The sequence below is a fragment of the Numenius arquata genome, chromosome 4 (assembly GCF_964106895.1).
Source record: "Numenius arquata chromosome 4, bNumArq3.hap1.1, whole genome shotgun sequence".
Taxonomy (NCBI): domain Eukaryota; kingdom Metazoa; phylum Chordata; class Aves; order Charadriiformes; family Scolopacidae; genus Numenius; species Numenius arquata.
Window position 1 is genome coordinate 4,387,521 of NC_133579.1, and position 13,427 is coordinate 4,400,947.

General features: G+C 44.1%; 1 protein-coding gene across 1 annotated transcript in view; it reads left to right on the top strand.

Moving 5' to 3' along the window:
* Nucleotides 1-13,427, top strand: part of NCOA2 (nuclear receptor coactivator 2) — a 220,711-nt gene that overhangs the window by 144,629 nt on the left and 62,655 nt on the right. Inside the window, exon 6 of the mRNA XM_074146655.1 lies at nt 8,604-8,707. Coding sequence (XP_074002756.1) covers nt 8,604-8,707 — 104 coding nt within the window. The remainder of the gene's footprint in view (nt 1-8,603; nt 8,708-13,427) is intronic.

Sequence of the window (13,427 nt, forward strand, 5' to 3'; positions counted from 1 at the left end):
CCTGGAGGTATTTAAAAGCCGGGCAGACATAGTGCTTAGAGCCATGGTTTAGTGATGGTTTTTGTCAGTGTTGGGTTGATGGTTGGACTTGATGATCATTAAGGTCCCTTCCAAGCCAGGCAATTCTGTGATTCTATAAAGAAACGGTGGTGTAAGTGCTGTTACTCCTGAGCGAGTAATTGAGCTTACAGCTTTCCGAGGGCTTTTAGCTTTAGCCCTGGGGTCATTTCCCGTTTCAGTGGGCTTCCACCAGCAGTAGTAAATAGGAAGCTAAAACCATGTGGGTGTGATGAGTGGGGCATGGGGAGCTTCTGGGCTGCACTGGGCTGGACTGGGTGGGCGAGCGGGTGAGTTACCTGCTCTGGGTGACCTTGCTCTGGCAGGGGGTTGGACTACATGATCTCCAGAGGTCCTGTGATGATTCTGTGGGCACGTGGCCCTTTCCAGCCCCAGGGGAGGGCGAGCCGTGCCAGCAAGAGGGCTGTGTGGCGGGGAGGTGGGCAGAGCTGTGCTCTTAAGGTTGCTCGCAGTGAATAAACGTGCTGAGAAATAAGTGCAGCTGTGCTTTTTTAATATGCACTGCAGGAGATTTCGGCAGCCTGATGATATATCGTGCATTAATGTTGAAAAGATAAACACGTTTGGAGAGCACAGGAAGGCCTTGTGTTTTTATGTTAGCAGAATGCTTCCTAATGAATAAGAACGTGCTGCTGGCTTCACAGAGCCATATGGCAGCTTTTCTAATTTTAGTTCGGTGCAGATGCATAATTCTCTCTTGTTTTACCTCCTAAAACCTTCCTGAGATGTTGCATAGTTTTTCCTGTAGGTCTTGATCTATGGTTTCTAGGGGGAAAAAAAACGTATTCAATAGCGTAAGTAAGGGCTGCTTTGTGCCCGACAGATGTCTGCTCTGTGATGGAAGAGCAACCTCGCTACATAATCACTTCCCTTAAATAGTAGCTAACTTTATTCACGGGGATGGGATAAGCCGGTCTTAAAATTGATTGCTGAAATAGCTGGTGTTCCTTTGGCACTGGTCTGTTTGAAAAATTACTTGCTTTCAGGGAGAAAAAACAACGGGAACTGGGTAAGAAACGTGCACGTGGTTCTGGGGTTCCATGGGAGCCGTGGATCGCGGTGCTCTGAATTAGGCAGCTACGAGGCAGAGCTGCTTTCCTGTGGTTAACCAAGCATCAAAATAACTTACACGTTCTTCACTGCTTTGCTTCACCATGTGTAGTCATCCAAAACTACTCACATTACCAAATACAAGCTTTCTTTTTTCTTTTTTTTTTTTTTTCTGGTTTTTTATTTTTATTCAAGTCGATACATTTGAAGGTGCTTTTTGTATAGCTCTATTCATGTTAAAAACCTGCCGTCCATTACCACAGTCAATATCATTCCTCAGCAATAGTCATACAAAGACGTTATTAAATCTAATGTTTCAAATGTCATTAAATCTAATACTGAAACCGAAATGCCAGCTAAAATTTAACAGTTTGCTAAGTAGACTTTCTGTTAGATGTTAACATTAGTTTTTAATACCATATCTACCCTTATATTTGGCCAGTTACATACTCCTGCTGTCTCCTCGATTGTTTGTTTGGATTGTATTTTTGCACGGCAATTCAGGAGAGATCAGAAGGACCACACCGGGGAAACTTACTCACAAACACCAGCGAGGCAAGACTGAAGCGGTGGGCTGATGCATTAAAAAAATGGAGAAGATAAGTTGTTTTCAAGACAGTCGCAGTGTAAAATTTAATTGCGTGTTTAAACGTTGTATAGCGTTTACAATCACTTTCGAGCGATGGCTGCTATTACTGTTGTAAGGATCTTCCTTGGTTTGTGTGATTTTTCTAATGTGCAGAGTTGAGCTTTCTAGCCTCAAGCTCCAGCAGGGTAGGTTTAGACTGAACATTAGGAAGGAATTTTTCACAGAAAGAGTGGTCGGGCATTGGAATAGGCTGCCCAGGGAGGTGGTTGAGTCACCATCCCTGGATGTGTTTAAGAGCCGTTTAGATGTGGTGTTGGGGGATATGGTATAGGGGAGAACTTTGTAGAGTAGGGTAGATGGTTGGACTCGATGATCCCAAGGGTGTCTTCCAACCTGGATGATTCTCTGATTCTATGATTCTATAATAAATCTCTTTGCTTATATTCCATCTGGAGCACTGTGACCAGTTCTGGGCTCCCCAGTTCAAGAAGGACAGGGAACTGCTGGAGCGGGCACAGCAGAGGGCTACAAAGATGATCAAGGGTCGGAGCACCTCTCTGATGAGGAAAGGTTGAGAGACCTGGGGCTGTTTAGTCTGGAGAAGAGAAGACTGAGGGGGGATCTGATCAACACCTATAAATACTGAAAGGGTGGGTGTCAGGAGGATGGGGCCAGTCTTTTTTCAGTGGTGCCCAGGGACAGGAAAAGAGGTAACAGTCACAAACTGGAACAGAAGAAGTTCCATCTAAACATGAGAAGGAACTTCTTTGCTGTGAGGGTGTCAGAGCCCTGGAAGAGGCTGCCCAGAGAGGTGGTGGAGTCTATGTCTCCAGAGACATTCAAACCCACCTGGACACGTTTCTGTGGGACCTGCTCTGGGTGACCCTGCTCTGGCAGGGGGTTGGACTGGATGATCTCCAGAGGTCCCTTCCAACCCCATATCATTCTGCGGTTCTGTGATTCTGTGATTTTTTGCCTATTATGATATATATGAGGGTATACGATTTGAGGTGGGTGTGACATTTCAATAGCAATTCCAGAAAATTATGAAGAACAGGTATTATATAGGGCACCTGAGAAACCCTGTTTTAAGCAGTATTAGATAATAAATTTGATATTCTGCCTGTTGCAGGTTCTTTTTTTTCCTCTTGACCTTTTTCCTCAGCAGTTTGTAGAGCACCGGTGCTGCCCTGTCCAGGGTCTCACCAGCATCTTATGTTGCTCCTCTTCTTCTCTGAAGAACCTTAAGTGTTTCTCCCATGAAAAATAACCTAAACGTATGTTGATGCAAATTTTCTCTTTCAGATTATGCTACACCTTCTTGCAGTGCCCACAGAGGCTGCAGTTTCATTCTTTACTTGGAAAATGCATTTTGGTTTTGCAGAGGGCATCGAGGGGGAAATTTTTCTGTAGCCGGTTTCATTAAGGAAGTTGGAGTAGAGCTTGAATATAGATAAAAATAGCTTTTTGGGTGGCTCAGCTGGTCCTGCCTGCACACCTGTAGGAAAGGGAGGGTTGGAAACGCAACCAAGAGAAGGCGATGCCCGTCAGTAGCACTTCTGAGTCTGCTGTCAGAAACGCAGAGAGAACTGACGTCGCTTGAGTTGGGAGGATGGAAAACCAGGAAGGCTTCCGAAGTTAAAACGTAGCAGGAGACTTCGAACTATTGCTTTTGCTTCTCTTTCTCCGACTTACCGACTTCTGTTAAACTCACGTGATTTCACAAAGGTTTGCTTTCAGAATCTGCAATGAGCTTCAAATAAAGCTTGAGGCTCTCCCACTGATAAATTTGTCAGAAAATATTTGTGAGGGCTTTTTTTTTTTTCCTTCTTTCTTCTCTATATTAACGTAGAAAAGTAAATACAGTTTATGATTACCAGGAAGACACCCAATTGAAAATATTAATATGTATTTTAGTATATTACTGCTTGTACAATTGTAAACATATCCACAGTTCAAAGTCTAAATTACACACATCACTAAAATGCTACATAATTGGATGTATATGTTCTTTGTAGTATCTCTCTCAGGAGCACTTCTATTTTATTTAAATTTTTTCCTCTCTCTAGGCTAAACTCTTAATTGAGCGCAGCTAATAATTATTTCATGTGCGTGAAGTTTATTCCGCTGTAATTTAGCTAAAATACGCTCAATCCCTGGTAGCCGTATTCATGAGGATGGGGCCGGTTTCTAATTTAACGCTCCCTCTCTGTTGGAAAACGCCGGGGGATGATGCTGAAGCTGAACCTCCCGCGGAGAATTTGTGTGGGGAGGTGAAGCCACGGGAAGCCTCTTTCCACCCTGCTCCCTTCCTCCACCAGCACAAGGTTCTTTTTCTCTTTCCGTACTCAACCTCCGCTCTTTTGGTTTTTTGCCTCCGTGCCCGTGGGATGCCTGGTAACGCTTTTCCCGGCGTTGTACGTTGAACAGGGGCATCGCTGTTCCAGGAGGCAGCCTCGACGGAAGGTGCCGGAGCAGGGAACGGGCTCCCGCTCTCCGGCTTAGTGGCCGCAGTGGAAAAATCTGGCGGCTGTGGTTAAGTCACAGGGTAATACCAGCAATTCCCACGGGGCTGGAAAAAAGGCTTCCGAGAGGCTTTTGCAAGGTTGGGCCTCTGCAGCTATTTTCCTAACCCCTAGCATTCAAAAATCATTAATCTAGTGTAGAAATAATAAACTCTCTATGCTTTTGAGTTGTTTGTAGGGCCCCAGTGAACCTAAAAAAGATAGAGAAGGAAAAAAAAAAAAAAGGAAAAGTAAACTTTACATTTTTGCACCACGACTTAACGCCAGAAGCTGGAAGTGTTAAGAAAAACAAAAAATAGCGACTCATGATAAACGCTCGGGTGTTTTCAGCACTAGAAATTCGTCTATCAGTTGTTGGTTTTTTCTAACCTTCCTGCAAGAAATTTTTGTTCTCAATTAGCCCCACGTGCTGTAGATATGTGTTTCGGGATGTTCCCCATGCGGCTCCCTCAGGACGACCCTGCTGACAAGGGCTCACACTTATTTTTCCCGTATGTGCTGATCGAGGCTTCACGAGGGGCTTTGTAGTTCAGTCAAAAATGGATGATTTACTGCACAGCTTAACGTTATCAGTAGCTGCAGTTTACAACATCGCCACGCAGCATCTGCTGGTCCTACTCAGAGGCTGCCTGAGGCTGTGGTTTCCTACACAGTACTGCTTAAATAAACCCATAGGGACCTTAGGCCTGAATCACAGAATCTTCTAGGTTGGAAGGGACCTTCAAGATCATCTTATCCAACCATCAACCTAACTGACAAAAATAAACACCCATAAAACAACAAAATGCAACACCATCACTAAACCATGTCTCCCAGCACCACGACAACCTGTCTTTTAAACGCTTCCAGGGATGGTGCCTCAACCACCTCCCTGGGCAGCCCATTCCAATGTCTGATAACCCTTTCAGTGAAAAAATTTTTCCTAATATCCAGCCTGAACCTCCCCTGGCACAACTTGAGGCTGTTTCCTCTAGTCCTGTCGCCTGTGACTTGGGAGAAGAGACCGACCCCCCCTGGCTACACCCTCCTTTCAGGGAGTTGTAGAGAGCGAGAAGGTCTCCCCTCAGCCTCCTTTTCTCCAGGCTGAACACCCCCAGCTCCCTCAGCCGCTCCTCACAAGACTTGTTCTCCAGACCCCTCACCAGCTCCGTTGCCCTTCTCTGGACACGCTCCAGCCCCTCAATGTCTTTTTTGTGGTGAGGGGCCCAAACCTGGACACAGGAATGCGTAGCCTCTTTTAAACTCTCTGGCCACTTAACTTCATAGAATCACAGAATGGTTTGGGTTGGAAGGGACCTTAAAGAGCATTCAGTTCCAACCCCCTGCCCTGGGCAGGGACACCTCCCACCAGACCAGGTTGCTCAAAGCCCCATCCAGCCTGGCCTTGAACCCCTCCAGGGATGGGGCAGCCACAGCTTCTCTGGGCAACCTGGGCCAGGGTCTCACCACCCTCACAGCAAAGAATTTCTTCCCCAGATCTAATCTAAATCTCCCCTCTTTCAGTTTAAACCTTTTCCCCTCGTCCTATGGCTCCCCTCCCTGATCAAGAGTCCCTCCCCGTATCTCCTGGAGCCCCTTTAGGAACTGGAAGGGGCTCTTAGGTCTCCCTGGAGCCTTCTCTTCTCCGGGCTGAACAACCCCGTGGTTGGTCTGTCAGACAGATCCTTGGTCCGTCCTGATACTGCAGCTTGTGTGTTGATTACCATTATAGTAACTAAAAACTTTCTCCTTTTTCTTTTATATAAAACTTTGCCTGTGTGCAAAAAGAGAACAGTTGTTTTTGGAGGTGTCTTGCTGGTGGTTTGTATGAAGGTTGTGGCTGTGAGTGAAAAAAATCTTCAGCAAACGTTTTATGTGGAAAATAATCAGTAAAAGTAGTCTTTGTAAATGGGTGAAGCCTGGAAGCTCTGGGTGGTGACTGTGCCTGCGCACCGTGGCTGTGCCCTACCTGCAGCCCCTCCGTTTCTCGTGCATGGAGTATAATCCCGTGTTCCTCGATATTCCCAGTGGTGTCAGTGGCTGGGGCAGGGCGGGGGTGAAAGCAGGAGGCCGGTATCCGTAGCCATTATAATGTTCTGCAGCGTGAAACCAGGGATCGCTTTATGCTACCGGGAACAGATGGGAAACTGGAGAAGGGGAGATTTAGATTGGATATTAGGAAAAAATTCTTTACCATGAGGGTGGTGGAACACTGGAACAGGTTGCCCAGGGAGGTGGTTGAGGCCCCTTCCCTTGAGATATTCAAGGCGAAGCTCGACGAGGCCCTGGGCAACCTGGTCTAGTTGGGGGTGTCCCTGCTGACTGCGGGGAGGTCGGACTAGATGACCTTTGGAGGTCCCTTCCGGCCTGGACCAATCTATGAATCTATGAAACAAATTAGCATCACCAGCTTCATTCAAAGCTCAACCCTACTTTTAGAATCTTTCAGAATTCTTTCACAATTTTTAGAATGGTTTACAGTATTGTATCATCGTATGGTGCCAACTCTGCTGTACTGTAGTATGGGAAGGATTGTTCTTTTTTTTTTTTCCTCTTAGACCTAATCTCTGCTTTTTGCCAAAAGAAGGTGAAAGAAAATAAAATAAAAAAATAAAGGGAAAAAAAAAAAAAAAAAAGAAAATCCCACTGCAGTCCTCAGTCCAAACCAGAAATAATTTTACTAGTTTTGTGTCCTGGTGAGTTTAAGTGGCAGGACGGGTTAATAGTTACTTCTAGCATATTTATTCCTATCAGATTATGCTAATCAAAGTGATTTAAAATTATTCCACTAGTTGCAACAGTCCATCTTCACAGCAATTTTGTTTTCAGCGTTATACACAGCAGTGTTATATTGTGTATGAACACACCCTAAGAGACAGCTAAGATTTTCGTGACTCTTTTTTTTTCATGAAAGCAAGAAACTATAGAAATCTCGGATGTGCCAGCCCGAGTGACCAAAGCCTGATTGCCAGCAGGTGATCGCTGGCAGGGGAACACCCAGGGGTTCCCAGGAGCAGTTCCTTTACTGTACGTCTAAGTAAGATATATCCACACTCGCCTTATAACCTCTGCCGAGGAAAGAGTTCAGAGGAACTTTGGCTGCAGTACTGCAGATCTACAGAGAGCTGGGAAATAATCTGTGTTTGGATACGTTTTAGTTTGTGTGATTGATGCTTTCATTTTCAGTAAGGGTGACTTTTCCAAAGGCCTTTTGCTCCTTCTGCACGTGGTACTTTCAGTAATTCCTACAAGGAATCTTCTTCTGGTTGGTTGTTGTAAAAGGCATAAATTCCTATTATCGTAATATCATAGAATCATAGAATCATCCAGGTTGGAAGAGACCCTTGGGATCATCGAGTCCAACCATCTACCCTACACTACAAAGTGTGCTTTCATGTTTATTAAAATAATTTGTTGCATAATATTAAAAATAAAAGGTCTTGAATGATTTTTAATATTCTAGATTGCAGTATAGCCTTAGCTTTTACATAATTGCTTGAAAAATTATAAAAGAATGTTTTGAGTGTAGAACCGGCAACACAAAAATTACTCATTTCATTAACTTAAAATGGAGAATATGTGTTTTGTGTAGTGTTTTTATTACTTTTACTACTTCTTCCTTAACACCAATATCATTCTTGGAGTAGAAAAATTAATACAGTCTGTTACTTGATAAGGAACTATAAACCCTCTTGATTTGAAAGTTCCAGTATGTATGAATATCCCTTACATTTGGAGTTAGGTATGACCAGTGATACTGTATATAACATACTCTAAAACGTGGCGTCATGCTCCAGAAACCTTCAGTCGTTGCTTTCTTGCCTGTAATTTTCAAATACAGCACTTGAAATTGTATGTAGTTTTAATAACATACTGGTAAATAGGGCAGTATGAAAACGGTGTGATAGTAGAAATGTGGGTGGAGGCATGGGAACGGAAAACCGAGATGGCTCTTTCTCAGTACTGAAACAGTACATTGCAGACTCGTGTTTTTCCTTTTAAATATAGCGATCGGGGAAAAGTTGTGCAGCTGTGAGCTTCGCCTGCTCTTCCACATCAGCCTCCTGATACGCCTTGATCATTCCTGCTCATTGCACCTTCCTGAGGAGCCTTTGCCCAGTGTTGTATTTTCTACTTTAGTAAAATGTCTGGCGGAGAAACAGCACAAATTACTTCGTTTGTGTCATAAAGCTGCAAAACTGAGAAGCAAATACACTAGTTACGCTTCTGTTGAATCATTCTGGGAGACTGTTTAATCTCATTTTCAGATCTGTTGCGCTGTAGCTGTTTTATAGCCCGTCTCGACACTCCGCGGGCTCTCACTGTATCTGTCTCACTGCTCTGTCATTTAATCATTTAACACACACTTTTCTTTATTGCAGAAAAAGCAGCAGCAGCTAACGAAGATGAAGTGCAAAAAGCAGACGTATCGTCTACGGGTCAGAGTGTCATCGACAAGGATGCACTTGGACCAATGATGCTTGAGGTAAAGAGAGCGAAATTCCCCTCTTTAAGCCGGTTCTGCCTCCCTTTAGAATGAAGAGCAGCGTCATGAAATGAAAAAGTGCAGCTGGAGGGTGCTGTGAAAGAATGGTCCAGAAAGACAAAACCATCCTGGCTACTTAGGGTTATGTCATTGAAGAGCGTATTTAAGGCAGCATATTTCTGTTGGATTCATGAAACTCAAATTTTTAACACGGGGTGGGGTGAGGCAGAGAAAGAGATAATTCCGCTGCTTTGTAATGCAGACGACCGGAGGGGCTTCGTTTGGTAGCAAGTCTTGGGTCCCCGCATGTGTGTGTTTTATTTGTGCTAAACCACGGCAGATTTGGAAGATCTGTTGTACCTATACATTAACTTACATATAGAGCAGTATTCACGTGAATGCTACTTCCTCTAAAATCTCATGTCATTGCTGTACTGTTTTAATGGCTTGTCATTTCAGCACTTAGAGCGTGACTCTTCCCTCTAGAATCTGAGAGTAATCTGGGAGGGCTTCTCAAGACGTGTATTTCAGGTTGTCCGGTTAAGATTTCTGTCTGGTTTTAGCTGTCATTTTGATAACCACAAAGGCTGCATGCTTAAAAACCTGGCTTCTGAACGTATTTAACGGTACTGTTGGGTAGGTATGTTATCTGGGACCCCAATGGCATATGCTGCTGTCCTTTGGCGCTACTGCTTTAGGTGCTTGAGCTCACTCGCAAGCTCTTTATTCCTGCTCTGACTGTGGACTTTATCTGTAAGGAAGAATAAATCTTACTTTAGATAAAACAAAATTTTGACCCCAGGGGTCAATACTCGGTCCAGTCCTGTTCAACATATTCATCAGTGACCTGGACGAGGGGACAGAGTGTTTCCTCAGCAAGTTTGCTGATGATACCAAGTTGGGTGGGGTGGCTGACACCCCGGAGGGCCGTGCTGCCATCCAGAGAGACCTGGACAGGCTGGAGAGCTGGGCAAGGAAGAACCTCATGAGGTTCAACAGGGAAAAGTGTAAGGTGCTACACCTGGGCAAGAAGAATGTCAGGCACCAATACAGGTCAGGCGTGGACCTGTTGGAGCCAAGCTCTGAAGAGAAAGATCTGGGAGTCCTGGTAGACAGCAAAATGACAATGAGCAAGCAGTGTGCTCTTGTGGCCAGGAAGACCAACGGAATCCTGGGCTGCATAGGGAAGAGTGTGGCCAGTAGGTCGAGGGAAGTCATTCTCCCCCTCTACTCTGCACTGGTGAGGCCACAACTGGAGTATTGCATCCTGTTCTGGGCTCCCCAATTCAAGAGGGACAGGGAACTACTGGAAAGAGTCCAGCGAAGGGCAACAAAGATGATTAAGGGATTGGAGCATCTCCCTTATGAGGAAAGGCTGAGAGAGCTGGGACTCTTTAGCCTGGAGAAGAGAAGGCTGAGGGGAGACCTTATTAACGCCTATAAGTATCTCAAGGGTGGGTTGAAGGAGGAGGGAGCCAGACTCTTTTCAGTGGTTCCCAGTGAGAGGACGAGGGGCAACGGGCACAAGTTGGAACATAGGAGGTTCCATTTGAATATGAGAAAGAATTTCTTCACGGTGAGGGTGCCAGAGCCCTGGAACAGGCTGCCCAGGGAGGGTGTGGAGTCCCCTTCTTTGGAGATTTTCAAGACCCGCCTGGATGCAGCCCTGAGTAGCATTCTCTAAGCAATCCTGCTTCAGCAGGGGAGTTGGACTAGATGATCTATACGGTCCCTTCCAACTCTAAAAAATTCAGTGAAATTCAGTGAAAAGACAAACTCTGAGTCAAGCTAAAGGAACCAACTTTGGCAGAAGCATGTTTATTGTCGTTTCTGAACATTGCAAGAGCGAGATGCATGTTTTAACACTTTTAAGTATTTGAAGTATTTTTCATGATTTATTAGATGAAAACATAGCTTTCTGTGCTACGTACGAAATAAAGGCTCCAAAATCACAGTCCTAAACCTAAGGGAGGTTAGACAGATTGGAGTGAAAACGTTCCTCTTTGAAAAGTGGGGGTAACAAATTAATTGATTTAATTTAATAATTATTATACATGCTCACGTTTTGGTTTTGCTACCAAAGAAGGTTAAACATCCATCTCTTACATTGCAATGCTAAAATTTATCTTTAACTTCCTATTAATTTAATTGTAAGGACCTGTTTTAATCACAGGGAAAGTGAGGATAAGATTATATTTTTCTGACTTATCTCGCATGATTGGCTATTGCAGCAAACACGACGTGTAGAATCACCCCTCTGTTCCATTATTCCATTTAATTTAGTTTTCCTTCACAGTAAAACCGTTGCATATTAACAATGAATGATTGTGGAACTAAATTAATAAACCGCGGTCCTTTTGCACCAAGAAACTTAAAAGGACTGAAAGTTGTTCTACGATTGCTGTGAAAAGACTACAGATACTTTCTTTGTGTCTTTATCTCCTTAAGGAAATGCAATTAAGTTATTTCATCTTTACAGAAGCCCTTTATACAACCTCTTCAAAAACCTACCCTTTTCCATTGCCAAATAATAATAAAAACGGCGATGCTGATGAACAGTTTATTAGTTGATTCGGTTTAGAAATGTAATTGTCTGGTTTTATTAAAGAATAAAACTGAAGAAGCCTCAAAATAGTGAGTGTTTCCAGCTGAAGAGAGAGAGTAAAATTCATCATGCAGCCGTCTCTGAGGAATATTTTAACATATTTCTTGGTTAAAGCAGAAAGTAGATAGGAAGAGAGGGTGAAAAAATAGTCAGGAGAGAGCTGACAACAGCTCAAAGAACACAAATGTCTTTTCCATTCCGCTATATCATCTAAAGTAATCTGTTCTCTTCTTTTCTCTTCCAGCATGCTATCCTTTATTTGTTCCCCCGTTGTACCAGTAGCTCTGAAGAAAAGTTTTTTATTGTGGTCACATACATCTGGGGACAGAATTAAGAAATGATTGCAAAAGTGGAAGCTTCTAAAAGATTGAAGTGGCTCGGTGCTTTAACGTCCTCAAAAGCCTGCCACCGCTTACCTACAAGATTATTTTATTCATAGAATAGAAAGAAATAGGAGACTGGCTTGTAAGTCCCTGTGTTACTCTAGGTTCAGGTGACCACTTCTGTGGTCAACCCAAGAAGCAGCGTGAGGAAACAGCACAGAGCACTTCCTCCCCAAAGAAGTTGCTGTAGAAGGGAAATAGTGGGGAAAACTGAAAATTATTGTGGGTTTCCAGCAACTGGCATCATCTCTTGCTTCCCATCCCTGTCTTTGAAAGTTTTCTCCTTAGGACTCCCCTAAACATCTGCGACGGTTGGGTTTTGCAATGCCTTTGAGTTGATGTGAGTGTGGACGGCTGCCAAGGGGAATGGGTCAGCCAAACCCCCACCCTTCTGCCAGCCCCAAACGCCACGTGGTTCCACGGTGGGCCAGTTCGGGGGACTGATGTGGCTGGCATCTGGTTGTTTTTTTTTTTTCCTTGCATTAGTTTTCAGCCAACTCAGTTCTCCAGTCCAGCTCTCCAGATCCAGATCTCCATATCACGGTACAGGGAACTGTCGTGATACAGAGAAAGGACTAAACCAAAGAGGTCACGCTTATGTTGGCTTCAAGCAGTGGTGAAATGCAGTCTAAGACACTAATCCGCAGCAGAAATACTGATAGAAAATTGTATTAGGGCCTCAATTAATTAAATCTTGTAAAATATTGTTAGTTAAACTAAATAGCCTACCAGTATCTGAAGGGAGCCTACAGGAGAGATGGGGAAGGACTCTTGATCAGGGAGGGGAGCCATAGGATGAGGGGGAACGGTTTTAAACTCAAAGAGGGGAGATTGAGATGAGATCTTAGGAAGAAATCCTTTCCTGGGAGGGTTGTAAGGCACTGGAACAGGTTTCCCAGAGAAGCTGTGGCTGCCCCATCCCTGGAGAGGTTCAAGGCCAGGCTGGATGGGGCTTGGAGCAACCTGGTCTGGTGGGAGGTGTCCCTGCCCATGGCAGGGGGGTTGGAACTGGATGATCTTTAAGGTCCTTTCCAACTAACCATTCTGTGATTCTATGATAAATACTAGAAAGCAGTAAAATGTCATGAGTGCTACGAAAGCACATGGAAAGGAGGGAGCTCTCTAAAGAAAGTGAATTAACAACATGAACCAAGAACGATCAGGAACAAATAGAAGGCAATGATAAAAAACAGAGATTAGCATTTGTGACAATTAACAGGAGAGAAAAAGACCTAGTTTATCTTAATTTAGAGGCAGTCAGGAAAAGTATATACTTATACATTTATTTGTGGGGTTCATTATTTTGTAATTTAAAACTAGAGCAAACAGAGCATTTGGCAACTATTGACTCAGCCACTCTGCTTGTGTGTTGTGCTTTCACCATCCCTCCCCTTCAGCAGAATCATTAACTCACTTAGTTTGGAATGGACCTCTGGAGCAGCTTGTGTGGTTCCACCTCCCACTGCGAGCAGGTCCAACTAGATCAAGTGGCTCAGGTCCCAAGTCCAGCCAAGGTTTGTGTAGCTCTGAGGAAGGATACTTCACAGCCTCTTTGGGCAGCCTTTTTCCATGTCTGACCACCTTCATGGTGAATTGTTTTTTTCTTATATATCCTGTCTTGCAACCTTTGTTGCATCTCGTCCTAGCCTTGTGAACCTCTGGATAGAGCCTGGCTCTGTCTTCTCTTTGGAATCATAGAATCACAGAATGGTTAGAGTTGGAAGGAACCTTA